The sequence below is a fragment of the Ailuropoda melanoleuca genome, chromosome 4 (assembly GCF_002007445.2).
Source record: "Ailuropoda melanoleuca isolate Jingjing chromosome 4, ASM200744v2, whole genome shotgun sequence".
In the NCBI taxonomy this organism is placed as follows: Eukaryota; Metazoa; Chordata; class Mammalia; order Carnivora; family Ursidae; genus Ailuropoda; species Ailuropoda melanoleuca.
In genome coordinates, this window is record NC_048221.1 from 6051873 (window position 1) to 6067456 (window position 15584).

General features: G+C 54.2%; 1 protein-coding gene across 2 annotated transcripts in view; it reads right to left on the minus strand.

The window, feature by feature from the left end:
* Nucleotides 1-15584, minus strand: part of ARHGEF18 (Rho/Rac guanine nucleotide exchange factor 18) — an 81542-nt gene that overhangs the window by 64930 nt on the left and 1028 nt on the right. The window contains exon 2 of one of the 2 annotated variants that reach the window (XM_034657709.1): nt 5847-5968. In XM_034657709.1, coding sequence (XP_034513600.1) covers nt 5847-5861 — 15 coding nt within the window. In that variant the 5' untranslated portion in view covers nt 5862-5968. Of the gene's footprint in view, nt 1-5523; nt 5566-5846; nt 5969-15584 lie in introns of those variants that run through there. The other variant, XM_034657707.1, reaches the window with a different exon arrangement.

Here is a 15584-nt window from a genome sequence, read left to right on the forward strand (position 1 = left end):
CCCTCCCAGGCCCCGGGCTAGGGTGAGGCGAGTGAGGACCTCGCTTCAGGCACAAAATTGGAGGGGGCGCCCTCAAACTCAGGAATCCAGGAAAATCATATGTTAGTGCAGTATTTTTTTTTAAAAAGTCGAGTAATGCAAGGAGATCCACGATGAGCGCGTTACTAAAATGTTAAGTAAGGACAGTACTGGCCCTACGGTTGTACCACTCCCCTGGCTCCCGTCCCCCATTCCTGGCCCTGCTCCCTCCTACCAGAGTCTGGAACACCCTAGCGCTTAAGCCAATACCTTCCCCTCCTGGAAGGCAGAAGCCCAGGGGGCACATTACAAAAGGCCACAGGGTCAGCCCCCTCGGCTTCTGGCCCCTCTGTAGCCTCAAGCCGCTGCCCGCCCGCAAGGCTGCAGTGTGCCAGGCGCTGTTAGACGCCGCGGAAGATACGCAGACGTGGATGACCACGTGCCAGCTGCCAGAGCGCCAACACACAGCCACCCCGAACTGAACGGGCGTTGTCCTTACTGCCACAGCAGCTCCACCACGAGGGGGCATTGTTACCCCACTTTCCAGATCAGTAGACTGAGGCTCAGGGAGGAAGGAAGACTGGCCCTGGATCAGGTGGCCAACCAACGGCAGAGCTGGACTCAGGCTCAGGTCTGTCTGGATCCAAGCCCCACACTCTTTCTCACCCATCTCTCTCCTTCTCCTATTCTTTTTCTCTTCTCTTTCTCCCTCCAAATCATTCTAGTTGCCTTTTTTGTTTCCAACCAGGGAACTTGCCTTTTTCTCTCCTTGGAAAACCTCTTTTCCCAGCCCACCTACAGCTGGCCTGGAGAACTCCTATTCAGCCTTCAAAAGCCAGCTCGGGCATGCCCTCCAGGCTGCCTTCCTGACTCCTTGAGACTAGGTAAGATGTCCCTCCTCTGGGCTGTTGCCATCTGTAGCCCAGGGACTTTCCTGGTCCAGACCTTTGTTAGGACCAACCTCAGACTGCGTTTGATGGGTACGGTGGTGGGTGGGCCTCTCCCATTGCTCCCTGCAAAGCCAATACTGAGACACAGCCCCAGGCATCTCTGTGGTCTCAGGCAGCCCTCGATGGACTGTCCCAGTTGGTGGCCTGAAGGGACCACTGAGGGGGACATGGTCCCCCTTAATGGACTCTACAAAAGTCCCCCAGGAGGGGTGCCTGGCTGCTCGGTTGGTAGAGCATGCAACTTTTTTTTTTTTTTTAAGATTTATTTATTTATTTTAGAAAGAGAGAGAGAATGCCTGAGACTGCAGGGGGAGGGGCAGAGGGAGAGAGAGAATCTTAAGCAGGCTCCACACTGAGCACGGAGCCAGATGCAGGGCTCGATCCCGGGACCCTGAGATCATGAACTGAGCTGAAACCAAGAGTTAGATGTTTAACTAACTGAGCCACCCAGGCGTCCCGAGAACGCAACTCTTGATCATAGGGTCGTGAGTTCAAACCCTATGGTGGGTGTAGAGATTACTTTAAAATAAACAAACAAACAAGCAAATAAAAAGATTGGTGGTGACGTGAACAAATGTGATTTTTAAAAAAGTCCTCCAGGGGTACCTCTCTCTCTGTCCCTCCCCCAACTGGTGTGCTCTCTCTCTCTCTCTCTTTCAAATAAATAAATAAAATCTCTTGTGGGGGTTTTGACCGGATGGCTCAGTTGGTTAAGCGTCTGCCTTTGGCTCGGGTTATGGTCCCAGGGTCCTGGATCAGGCCCCATATCCAGCTATCTGCTCAGCAGGGAGCCTGTTTCTCCCTCTCCCTCTACCCCTCCGCCTGCTTGTGCTCTCTCTCCCTCTCTATGTCAACAAAATAAATAAAATCTTAAAAAAAAAAACAAAACAGGGTAGGATTGCCAGATAAAATACAGGACGCCCAGTTAAATTTGAGTCTCAGATAAACAACAAGTATTTTTTTTTGGTAGAAATATATCCCAAAACATTGCACTATTTGACATTCAAATCTAACTGGGTGTCCTGTAATTTTGTTTGCTCAGTCTTGCAACCTCACCCCTGAACCATTTGGCTAGGCAGGGCCAGTCCTTAGCAGGTGAGGGAGAACATGGAGGCCCCCTGCTAATGCTTGGCCTGGGGGATTTGCAGAGAAGCTTCCAATTCAAAGTTGAAAGTACCCGGAAAGAGGAGCTTTGCAGGATCTGGCTTTTCCCCCTGACCTCACCTGCTTGGAACTCTCTCCAGTTTTACCCTTTCCTTCTTCTTTGTACCCATACATCCCTTGATGGATGTGGGTTGCCTCCACGTTTGGCTGTTGTGAAGCGTGCTGGGAATGTGGGTGTACAGAGAGCCGGTGGAGCCCCTGCTTTCAATTGTTTTGGGTAGGTACCCGGAAGGGGGATTGCTGGAGGCGGCGGAAATTCTGGGTTTGACTTCTGGAGCACGCTCTATTCTGTTTGCACAGCTTCCCTTTCTCTGGAATCTCTGCTTTGCTCCCTTTGATCTTTGTCCCTCCAACCTCCCCGGCTGCTCCTTCTCTGCCTCGGCATCCTCCCTCTGTCCTCTATATACCAGGGTCCCTTTTCTCTGGTCTCTGTGGGAATACCCACATCTCAGGCTCACCTGCCCCTTCCTGTGACCTGGCCGGCAGCCTCCTGGTGGGTCTCCCCTTTCCCCAAATCACTCCAGTCCCATCCCTGGTGCCTGGACAACCTCCCTCTCTTGACTCCTGTCTGCTCTGCCACTGCCTGAAAGGTTTCCTGGTGTCTCTGGTTTTTATCCTTCTGTCAATATAAACATGTCAGGACAGCCTCTTGGCCTGGGCCGGGCCCCCTCTCCCTCTCCTGCATCTGGCCTCTCTCACCGGGGGCAGAAGTGGAAACTTGGCCAGAGCTGGGGGTGGCAGGGGTGGCGGGCAGCTGCGGGCACAGGCTGTCCCAGCTCCTGGCAGCAGGTACACGGATGGAGACAGGGGGAGGGGAGCCTCATCCTTCGCTTGGGAACCCGAATCTTTCCTCTAACATTGCCTGGGTGAGAAAAGGCGGGAGCCGGCCCAATGGGGGCCTTTCCAGGCATCTGCCTAAACAGTGTATGCTGGCCCTGACACCCCAGAGAGGATGTAATAAATCCAGGCTCTCGCTGCATGGACCCTGGGGAGCTTTGGGGGTTGGGCTTCCCCGTCAGACTCAGAGGTGAGATGTCCCAGGAATGCCCTCTGCAGAAGGGCTTACTGGGTGCAACTTGGACGGTACATGGATAAACTGGTTTTTTAAAACATGAATAGTTATTTATTTCATCGTATATTAGCAAGCCAGGGCACGCCAAAGCAGCTTCAAGCATATCGTTTCTCTGGTTCCATTTCATCAGGTAAGAAAGGAGATTGGTATCAAACAAATAGCAAATAAATGACAGGGCGGCTGGTTCTGGAGTGGCTCGAATGGTAGAAAAACCTCAGTCAGGGTTTGCATCCCTGGCATGACTTTTATGAGCTCAGCGGGACCTCAGGCAAGTCCCAAACCCTCGCTGGGTCTCAGTTTTCTCCTCTGTAAAATGGGTGCAATGCCACCTTCTTGTAGGACTCCTTGCTGTGCGGGTACAATGAGGTGATGTGTGTACATTGTGAGCCCTGGGTCAGTGGAAGCCGATCTTACAGTGTGTGCTGTTTTTCTATTTCGGGAGTCAGGGCTCTCCCTCTGAGGAAGCTGATGACTGTGTCAGATGCAGTCGCATAGCCCGTCCCCTGCACCCCCCAGAGCTAGGTGCAGGCAGAGTGATGGTTTAACCCAGCCATCATAATCAAGTATGATAGAATGTTCCAGGAAGCAGGCTGAAGAAAAGAACTGAGGGGGGCCAGCGGGCCCTGTCTGGAGGGATGGAAATTCTGGATTGGAATTTTGCTTAGAAAATCCCCTCTATTTCAAAGCACGAAACCCAGGGTAAGCATCGGTGTAAAAAACCTACTAAGTACAAATGAATTAAGAAAAGTTAGACAATCTTTAGACAGCTTCCATAGCCACAACAAAACCCAGAAAGAACTATTTCCGACCACATAAAATAGCGTCCACATGACATGTGAATGATCTCTTGAACTAGCCAACTTTCACGCATTGGTCATGTTTCATACATTTTAAAAAGATCTACATCTTGGGGTCTCTCTTGCTCAGTCAGTAGAGCATGGGACTCTTCATCTCAGGGTCATGAGTTCAAGCACCACATTGGGCATGGAGTCTACTTAAAAAATAAAAATAAAGAAGAGAAAAAAGAAAAGATCTATGTCTTACCAGTTAGGAGACAGTAGACTTTCAAGAAGAAGTTCTACTAAATGTAAAGAAGAAAGAAGAAAGAAGAAAGAAGAAAGAAGAAAGAAGAAAGAAAGAAAGAAAGAAAGAAGCCAACCAGGAGGTCTTCCTGGAGGAGGTGGCAGCCAATGAAGCTCTGAGGAAAAAATGGGAGTTGGCTAGGCAGAAGTTACAGGCAAGGGCATTCCAGGCATCAAAAGAACAGGACGTTCAGAAGCCTGCAGGCTTGAGAGGTCCTGGTGCCTTCCAACAACCGGCAGGAGTTCCTTGGGGCTGGAGGCGTGGAGGGGAAAATGGGGCCGGACCAGCAGGCCTAGTAGGTCCAGCAAGAATTTAATCTCTAAGTTCCAAACAGTGGTGGTAGGGAGGTGGGGGGAGGGGCTGCGATTTGCCTTCAAAGAGATCGTGCAAGAAGGAGAGAGGAGCTGGGCTTGGAGGGGGACAAGACGGAGGCTGGCGGAGCCCCGAGGACGCCTGGGGGAGTGATGGTGGTGGCCTCCTCCTGGGCAGTAGAGCAGAAGGGAGAAACGTGGACAGATGTGAGGGCTGTGCCAGTGCGGTGCTCACAGGGCTCGGGTGAGAGTGCGGGAGGGAAGGGACAAGGACAGTGCCTTCCTTTGCCTCCAGGTCCGGTGACCAGGTAGATGACAGTAACAGGGACGCAGGTGGAGGGGTTCATTTGGTGGTGGGGGGTTGAGCCTGGCCACGTACTCCCAGGGCACACTGCCTCCCCAGGCACACAGTTCCCGCATCACCACCTCATCCGTCCACTGCCTGCAGCCTAGAATTTATCCCAAGAGGTACAGAGCCCTGAACTAAACCTGAGTCCTGATGTTACCTCTGTGCACCCTGGATCCTCCCTGACCTTGGGGCCAGTTCGTACCTGCCAGGCCCTAGTGTCCTTTTCTACAAAATGACGGGGTGGGTCCACAGGATGCCCTGTATGCTTTAACTGTAACAGACCCCCCTTCCTTAGTGTGGGGGGCCGTGCAAAATGCCACTCAGCACCCCGTCCAGTGAAGACGTGCCGCCCCAGATGTGAGGAGGGGGGCTGCCTGCAGATGGCTGTCAGCTGTCAGACCCCTTCCAGGAAGTCACACCCCTCCCTGGGCAGCCCACAGGCCACCACTGATTGATGTGGGGACACAATGGTTCGCCCATCTCAGCCTGACTCGAGATCACTCTGCAGGGCTGCTCCTTGCTCCCCTCGGAAGCTTTTTCTTCTATTTCATCCACCCACCCACGCACCCATGTAACCTTCTTTCCTTCCTCCCATCCGTCCATCCATCCATCCATCTGTCCGTCCATCCATCCATGTAGACATCCCTCTGCCAGTTCTTCCTTCTTCCATCCGTCCATTCAGCAGCCTTCTGCTTATCCCTCCCTCCCTCCCCTTGTTCCAGGAAGGATTCCAGTCTCCTCATCTATAAAACGGGATCCTAACTCCTCGGCCAAGCTTTAAGGAGAGTTCTCTGGACTAATGTGCACAAGGTGCCTGGGAGAGCGCACATGCTTTACAAAGTGTACTTGCTGCGACCACCGTCATCAGCCGCTGCCCGTCTCAGCTGTCAGACACCTGCCTGCTCGTGCTCCATGGTGGGGAAGTCTGGCTGCTCGGACCTCTGGGCTGCGCCGCTGCTCTCGGTGGCTGAGGCTGCAGCTCCAGAGTCAAAGGGCTGGACACATGGCTTGGGCTCCGAGCCTGCGGAGAGAGAAGGGACCCGGTGTCAGGGCCAAGTGGGAAGGGCTGAGGAGCGGGAGTCTGCGTTCTGCATCTGCTGCTGCTCTGTGGGGCTCAGTTTTCTTATCCATAAGATGGGGTGGTGGAGGAAGATGGTCTCGATGACTTTTAAGCCAACACGCATGCTGTCACCTCCCCATCCTGGCCCTGTGGAAGACATCTGAGGCTCTTTCCTGCTGATCTTTTATCTCCTTAGGATTTCCCTCCTTGGGCACCATTTCCAGCAGGTATCGCGGATTCAGATGCTCTCATTCAATAGAATGGCTACTTACGATCGAATCCAAGTCCCAATGCCCACACGTGTAGGGTCTCTAATGGTGGGACTTGAGGCTATCTCTCCCCGATGCTGTATTTGGGGTTTCAGGGACCTCTGGGTGCCATGGGATAGAGGAGAAGACCAGGGCTTTAGGGTCAAGCAGACTGTGTCCTTGCCTGGACCTGTCGCTACTGGTTGCCCACCCCTTGGGGAAGGCACCTTGAGGCTGTTTCCTCACCTGGAAGGTGGGTGTGACAATGCCTTTCAGAGCTTTGGGAGGGGGAAGCGGCCCTGCGTGTGTGGTCCTTGGCCAGTCTTAGCCACCCTCCTTGCTCTCTGGGTCAGGAGGCTGCCCTGGCTTGACATCAGGTCTTGGACTGAGCCCCCTGCTGTGGGAGGAGTGGGTAGCCCCTCTTCTTCTCCCCTGCCCCTTACATCGCAGCGAGAACGGTCACCCCTGCCTATTCACATCCCTGCGGAGGTTCCTCATTGCCTGCAGGAAGGGTGTTGAGACTCTTGGCCCGGCTACCGATGTCCACCAGGAGATTCCTTCTGTGTCTCATCCCTGCTCCCGCAGGACCTGCTGCCTGAGACCCTCCCCCCTCCATTCCTGCTCTGAGGCTGCCTGCCCGGAGACCTCACTGTATTCCTTTCAGAAATCTCTGGCCGCCCCTACCTACGGTGCCTCTCTCACGTGCATTTCATCTCATTGCCTTGCCTTGACATCTGGACACCCTTCACTCCTCCACCCCGCCTCAAGACCTCCCAGGCTCTGCTGAGACCAGGGAGGTGACAGGAGAGTGCCTGGAGGAGAGGCCTGGGGAGGTGGGTAGAGATGAAGGACAGAAGATACCAGTGGAGGGATACATTAAGGGACCGACCAGACCAGCACATTCTAAGTAAGAGTAATGGTGGCTTCAGGTGGGGCTGAGATGTGGTGGAGAAGTGGGACATCAGATGCTTTTGGAAAGTGACGAGTTAGGTAGGTAGCTTGGGTCCCCTATGGCCGGGTGACCCCATGTCCTGGTTTGCTAGGGACAGTCCTACTTAGTGCTGAGCCAGGGTGATTATGAGCTGCACCCCCATTCATTCTCCAAAGGGTCTAGCAGAGGGGAAGGTCGATGATGTCCCTCTACTCCAACAGGGCTGACTGCACCCACTCACGCTCCCTCTCGTCCTGGCTGCGGACCTGCGAACACTGCTCCAAGTTTTGAGGCCCTGCAATGTACACAATCTGGAGAAGCCTTCTTTTAGGAAAGAATACAAAATTATGAATACAAAATTGTCAGGGCCTCTGAACCAGGATGGCAGAAAACGGCCAAGGCAGAAATAAACACGTGTCGTGAACAGATGAGTGCAAAGGGGTTAGGTGGGCACATGCACATGTGCAAAAACCCAAGGACACTGGAAAACTGTGTGGCAGTCCCTTAAACAGGAAAATCACAGAGCTATCATGTGACCCAGCCACCCCACGCCTAGGTATATCCTCGCGGGAAATGAAAACGTACATGCACCCAAACGCCTATACGTGCCTCCCCATGAGCAGTGTTATTTACAACAGTTAGAAGGTGGAAACAACCCAGATATTCACCGATGCGTGGACAGATACACAAGGTGTGGTTCAGGCATACAGCGGAGTAGTACTCAGCCACAAAAAGGAAAAAAGCTCTGACCCCTACTGCCAGCTGGGGGATCAACCCTGAAGACGTTAGAAGCAAACAGCCGGTTGACAAAGACCGCATGCTATGCGGTCCGTTTACAGAAAATGTCTGGAATAAGGGAGTCTGTAGACACACAAAGCATATTCGTGGTTGCCTAAGGCTGTGGGGGGGTGGGGTTTGTGGAGGGAGAGCTAGAAGATACGAATCTCTACTGGGGTGATGAAGGTGTTTTAAAATGAATTGTGGTGTTGGTCGCGTAATACTACGAACGTACTACAAGTCACCGAATCGTACCTATTAAATGGGTCAACCGCAGGGTGTGTGAATTCTATCTCAACGAAATTGTTGCCAAAATAAAAAAAATGGCGAGGGCCCTTGCAGAATTTTGGCTGGGTGGGTGCTTATGGGCTTCCGCTCCGTTTCCTTCAAGGTAGATGAGCCTTTGATGTCTGGGCCTGCCACCGTGTGCAAGAACGTCATTGTTTCCACCGACCCTGCTCTCCCAGCTCCCCTCCCAGGCGGACTGAGGGACTCTGCTCTGTTGTACCTCATTTAAGTCTCGTATCTCCCGCCTTCCCCACCCTGAAGCCAAGGCGGCGTCTATGACTCAGAGAAATGTCCGAACAAACAAGCAGGCTGTGAAGGAGAAAAACCAGATGTGGCGGTGGGTCTGGGACGCTGATGCGGGCCTGGGAGGGGAGAAGGAGCTGGCCCAAGGGTCAGTCCCATCCCTTGGCCAAGCACCCCAGGGGCCTCAGGAAAGACCGAAGGGTCTGCCTGCTTCACTGGGCAGGGACCTCACGGAGGTCTGAGGCCTTGACAGCATGTAGGGGTTAAAGGCGGAACCTCCGCCCTGTATCTGCAAACCCTGGGGGTCTGGGATCCACAGGCTAAAAGTGAAAGGCCAGGGATGAGTTTATTCTTTCTATAGAAGCTTCTGACCCAAGAACTGGCTGGGCTCGACTTTGATGACAGACTCTACTCTCATCCTGGTATCTCGCGCTGAAACCCCAATCTTTGTGTCACAGACTATAAGCCCTGATCCCCAGGGTCATAGACTGAACTTTGATCCAGGTGTCATAGACCGAGCCCCATCCTGGGGTCATGGACTGAGCTCCAATCCCAATATCACAGACTGAGTCCTGATCCTGGTGTCATAGACTGAGTTCCCATCAGTGCCACGGCTGAACCCCGAGGCTGCTCACAGACTGAGCTCTGACTGATGTTGCACAGTGAGCTCTGGTCTTGGTGGAAGACTCTCTCCCCCAGGCTCCAGGCATTGTCTCCAGTGGCCTCTGGTCATTGCTGCCTGACATTCCCACCCATACCCCAACCTCAAGCTGTCAGGACCAAACTCATTGTCTTCTCTCCTCATCCTGTGTCCCTATAGCTGTGTGAATGCCTTATCCTCCCTGTGACCTGACCAGAAACCTGGAGACCAGTCTTCCCTCCTCACTACCTCTCAGGACACCAAACCCTGTCAATGTGACCTCCCTGACATTTCTCCACTCCATCCTCTCTCCTTCTTTCCCCTGCCACTGTCTGAATTTCAGTCCCCATTATTTCCCTCCCTATGCAACCACAATTCTTGTTGGGGTTTTCCCACACAAACAATTGTCAACCACAATTTTAACCCACTGTTGCACTGTGATTGGTTTACTTGTTCCCTTCTAGACCAGGAGTCCCATGGGCCAAATCTGGCTCAACATCTGACTTTATAAATAAAGTTTTATTAGCACAAGTCTTGCCCGTTCGTGTACGTATTATCCATGATGGCTTTCATGAGACAACAGCAGAGCTCAGTAATTGCATCAGAGATATATGACACACAAATCTGAAAATATTTACTCCCTTTACAGAAAAAGCTTGCTGACCCCTGCTCCAGACCAGGAGGTCCATGAGGACAGGTATTGTGTCTGTCCCGCCCCAAGTAGCACAATCTTACATGCACTGATTTGTTCCTATCGGCCCCTTGCCTAGTTCTACGTCTGCCACGTACTTTGCATTCTTCTGTCTTCATGACAACCCCCAAGACCTGCCCAAGGTCATACCATACTGGTAAGAGGAAGATTTGGGATGTGAACCCAGGTCTTTCTGACTCCAAAGCAGGGGTTTATAACCACCAGGCTATCCTGTGGTAGGCTGATGAATGGGTGGGTGGGTGAATAAATGATCGGATGGGTGGATGAGTGGACGAGTGGACGGTTGAATGAATGAGTGAATAAATTGTTCGATAGATGGTTGGATGGTTAGACAGTTGGCTAGTTGGCGAGCTGGATGGATGGTTGTCTGGCTGGATGGTTGGATGGATGGATGGGTAGATGGGTAGATGCTTATATAAATGGATGGATGGATGGCTGCCAGGATGCATGAATGAATGGATACTTGGCTGGCTGGCTATTTGGATGGATGGATGCATAGATGGTTAGATGGGTGAACAGTTAGATGGGTGGACGGTTGGATGGACGGACGATTAGATGGGTGAATGGGTGAGTAGATGGATGCATGCATGCATTGATGGATGGATGGATAGCTGGGATAGGTGGGGTGACAGTGTTCAGAGGCAGGGAGCCATTACATTCAGGAGACTGCATTCTGAGGGGATGAGGGGGGAGACATGTAGATGGAAGAGGGACAGAACAGAGTCAGAGAAGCCAGGCAAGAAGGAAACCAAGTTAAGACATAGAATACACTCCTTACACATTCAGTTGAGGGAACCTCACTGCAGGTCCCAACCACCCTCTCCTCAGCCTTGTTTGCTTCCTCAAATCCAACCCCATCATTTTTTCAGGAAGTCCCGTGAGGTGCCCAGATGGCCAGTTACAGAGCTTAAGCAGGGTACAAAAATTCCCTCTTCCAATGGGCCTCCCCACCCCTGGGCTAAAGACTGGAAGGGCGTTGTTAGGAAAGACCCCACTCCCCAACACCATGCTTCTCTCTAAGGATCCCGGATTTACGTCCCAGGCCGCCTCTTCCACCATCAGCCCCCGCATCACCGGCCATAAAAGGGTGTAAGAGTCACTGCTGGTTCCCTCAGCTCGCTCCCCCACTTGCCAATCTCAGTCTGCCTGGGCTGGAAGATGGGGTGGGCAGAGGCCAGGAGTGGGTGGAACGTCATAAGGATCTGGGTCACAGACAGGCACTTTGGTGGTCCTTGGCTGACACACGAGTTCTCTGGTATTGCCATCCACTGGTGGGTCTAACTGCCCCCCACCCCGCCCTCCAGCCACCCACACTGACAGCCTCGTTTACTGATCAGAACACACCACAAGGGTAGCCTTGGAATAGAATTGTTTTCAAATCCTGCCTCCTCCAGCATGCGTGTGCTGTGTGACCTCGAGTAAGTCACACAACCTCTCTCAGCATCACGAGGGTTCCACACCTGGCAGCAGCTTCCATCCTTCTGACTACTCCTGTACAGCATTCCAGTCTCCAGGCCACCCTCTCTCTCCCCAACACCAGCCTCCGGGTCTTCGGATAGTCCTGTCTCCTTCCTGACCCAAGCAGGTGCTTGGTACACATTCGGCTCTCAAACAGAGTCTGTGGCGATTCTCAAACCGAATCTTCTCATTGGGCTCCCCCCTTCACGAACACTCACTGCCACCCTGAACCAGTGCTCGACTCATGCAGGTGGCAGTGGCCAGGACTTGTGGAGGCTAAGCATGGGCTGCCTGATGGGTGGGGGAGGGTTGTGCAAAGGTGGGAGGCACAGAGGTGCAAGGATATCCAGGAGGCTCCTCTCAACTGAACCCCCCTGTGGCTCCGGACACTGTCTGGTTATTTTCAAGGGTAAACTCGCCTTGAGCTTTAAGGAGAGGCGTCTATTTGCCAAAGCAATTCACCCACACCTTAAGGGATGTACTGTAAGGGCCTCTCCAGCCCCCATAGAGGTAAACTGAGGCCCCAGGACCGGGAAGGGAGTTGGCACCAGACAATGTGTGTGTGTGTTTGAGGGTGGCATCTACCAGAACCCCTGGGAATCTCCAACCTCTTCTTTCTTTGATGCCTCCCTAAGCCTCCGTCCCGCAGCCTTCCAGGAGCAGGCAGCATCAAGAACCCCCAGGAAGTCACCAGGCTGCCCAGACGGAGCTCTGGGGTGGATTCTCTTTCTGCAAATTTTTCTCCTGAGACAAGGTCCTGGCTGGGCCTGGGGAGACGGTTCCTCTGAAGTGAGAGGGACCCCAGAAGTCTGTGATGTTCTGTGGGCGGGGGGGGGGCGCTAGGGATCATGGAATTCGGGACTGGATCACGCAGAGTCCGTGCCCCAGGCCAAGAAAAGGCTCCAGGCTGTCCAGGGAGCCCTGCTGGGGTGGCCGTGCCTGCTGGTCACTGCCCACTCCCTTACCTCTCTTGAAGGCCCGTCGCTTTAGCCACAGCTTGGAGAGGGCTGGCCAGGAGTGGTTGAGCGCCGAGTTAGCCATGGGAGCCCACACATGCGAGAGTGAGGGTGAACAGCAGGGATGAAGCCGGAGTTTGGCTGGGAGTCCCTGCCAAGATGGGGCTGCCAGCAAGAGGGGCGGAGACTGCCGCCAGGGGCTGCCAGATGCATCAGCTGATGGGAGCCTGGGGCTAGGGCAGGGGGGCTGGGGTTTTTGGCTGGGGGGCCCAGGGACTCCAGCCTGGGGGGAGGCCAAGCCCTTAGTACAACCCCCACCCCACCCCCCTTCCTTGACCTGGAAGCCTCTCACCCTGGCTGGACCAGACATTCCCAGCAGGAGCCGAAGATGACAGTATGAGTGGTGGTGACACTGGGGTCCTCGGAAAGCAAGTCTAGACTGGGTCCTGAGGTGAGCCTGCGTGTGCCTGAATGTCCGAGTGTTTGTGTGTGTGTGTGTGCCATCGTCTGTGATTCCGACCCTGGGTTTGTGAGTCTGTATGTAGAGTGCATGCTTCCATGTCCGTGAGTGTGTGTTTGAGTGCAAATCTTGAGTGTCACCTTGCCTAGGTGGGGGTGAATACGAACATCTAGGTGGTCCCCCCGCCCCGGTTTTATTGAGACACAATGAACACAAAGGCTACATAAATTTAAGGCATACAGCACGACCTGACTACCTATACTGTGAAATGATCTCCGTAACAAGTTTACTTAACACCCATCACCTCTTATAGATATGGAAAAAAGATTTGTACAGAAAAAATGAAAAAAATCTTCTTTTCCTTGTGATGAGAACCCTGAGGACCTACTGTCTTAGCAACTCTCCATACGCCACCCAGCGACGTTAACGCGTCACCATGCCGTGAGTTACAGCCCCAGCACTGTCCCATCTCGGACCTGGAAGTTTGTCCCTTGTGATCCCCTTCCCCCCGTTCTCCCTCCTCCCCGACCCCCTGCCTCTGGAAACCACGAATCCCATCCCTTTATCCACGAGTTTGGTTGCTGTTTTTAGATTCCACATTTAAGTGAGATCACACAGTATTTGTCTTTCTCTGTCTTATTTCACCCAGCAGAATGCCCTCGACGTCCAACCATGTTGTCACAAATGGCAGGATTTCCTTCCTTTTTACAGCTGAATATTGTTAAATGGGTGTTAAAATATATATCTCTATATCTGTATCTCTATCTATCTGCGGTCCTGTGTGTGTGTCTGAATGCCCGTTGTTATCTGTAGGGTTGGACCTACATGACTCACCTGGGACGTCTGCTATCAGTGAGGAGTCTAGGTGCCTGCCTGGCTTTCTGTGTGTCTGCCCCGTGGTGTGAGTGGGGTGTATGGGGTGGGTGTATGGGGTGGGTGTGTGGTCGGATGTCGGGCGCTGGGCAGCGCATGGCCATGTCAGCGCTGCCCCCTGGTGGCCGAGCCTCCCTCCCGCGTCCTCGCTCCCTGGGCGGTGAAATTCTGGCTTTGTTCCCTGCTGACCCCGTCCTCTGCTCCCCAAATCCTTTCTGTGACCTCCCAGCCTCAAACCACTGTCACCGGTGAGAGGATCAAGGCCTTCTCCTTTCTTGCGTCCTAGCCTGCCACCTCCCCCTTGGAGGAGAAGGCTGTCACTTTTCCTACTCACACCCACCTGACCCCACAGCCCCTGTAGGCTGATTTCCATCCGCTCCAGCCTTCTCGCTCTCTCTAGGGGCTACATCCAGTAGACATTTTCTGCCCCACCTTTGCTGGATGCTTCTGACCCCCTCTTTCTTGAACACCCCCACCCCCATGCCACAACAGGCTTCTCCTTTCTGTGTCCTCCTCAGTCCCCCTTCCTGCCTTGGCCCATCTTCCTTTCTCTGCCTGACCTTTTAAACTCTGTCCTTGGTCATTTCATGCCTCCCACCCCGGCCCTGACGACCCCATCTGTACCTCCCCAGTAGGTGACCCCAAATCTGTCACTAACAGACACAAAAACACCCATGCCAGCAACAGCCAACACACTCCAGCACACACAGACAACCACAGACGTGCACTCACTAGTCAGACGTACCTTCACACCCAGAAGCACGTGCGTGTGCGCACACACGGTCAAACACACGCACACACACAATCGTACACAGACGGCCAGACTCCTACATAGAAACCCAGAGAACAGCGCGTGGAGATTTAACACAACCACCCCCCCTGCTGTGCTCCAGGCCTCAGTTCCCCACCTCCTGCCACACGCCTTTGCCTGGACGGCTACGGATGCCGCTGGGATGTCCCGGACCTCTGGGTGGGGGGCAGATGTGAGAGCTTCTGTGGCTGAAGCCAGGCTTTGGGATGGGGACAGACCATGAGGACGGGCAGGCTGACCGTGCTTTCTAGCTCCTGTGGGGTGCCAGGCACCGTGTTAAGATTTCACCTGCAAGGCCCCGACCTTTCATAGAGGAACAAACAGGGCCAGAGTAGTGAAGGCCCCTTGCCTGTGGCCACACGGAGTCAGGGGAGCCAGGATCTGAAACTGCACCTGGCGGACACAGTCATCCCACCATCCACAGCGACAGTACCGAGTGCCGGCCCGTGTCCAGCCCTGGGGGTCTGAGGGGACATGGCGAGAACAGTCCAGAACAGATACACTGATGTCTGTGTGCAGCTGACATTCCCGTGAAAAGCCCACTTCTGCCAGGAAGCCCTCCCAGAGGGGCCCACAGCAGAGGCTAGAGAACTCACAGGAGGCTGAGAGTGGGGTTGGGGGGGAGGGGGGGAGCCCTCCCTGGGCTGCACTTGCTCGTCAAGCCCAAGCCCATTCCTCAGAACTGCAGGTGACTGGGCCAGCGGAACCCTGGAGCATCAGCCCCCTAGGGGTGGCATTCGAGGCGTTCTCCACATTCCCCCAGCCTGACTCAGCAGCTCTGCTCTCCTGGCCCCAGCTCTCCCCTCCCAGTTCACCCCCTCCAGGCTGCCCCAGGGCCGCCAGACCCTCTGCGCTTGACACCTCCTGCAAGCCCTGTGCCCCCAGGGCGGGCGGAAGCAGGCCTGGGTGTGCCCCGTGCAAACCGCAGCCTTCCGCCCCCCTCCGCCCCACCCCAGGCAGGTGGGTGTGAGCTCCGCAAGGTGGGCCTCGGTGGGAGCCAGGGGGCGCCTCCCCCAGCAAAGCTCGGCCCGGAGGGCGGCCCAGGAGGAGGGTCCTCCTCTTCCTCCGCTGACCTCGGAAGATTGGGGTGCGCCCTCCTCAGGATGGGCCCTCAGACATCAAACTTAGAAGGCAGTGTTTGTTGTGAAAGTCAGACACCCGAGCCCCGAAGGGGGGGGTG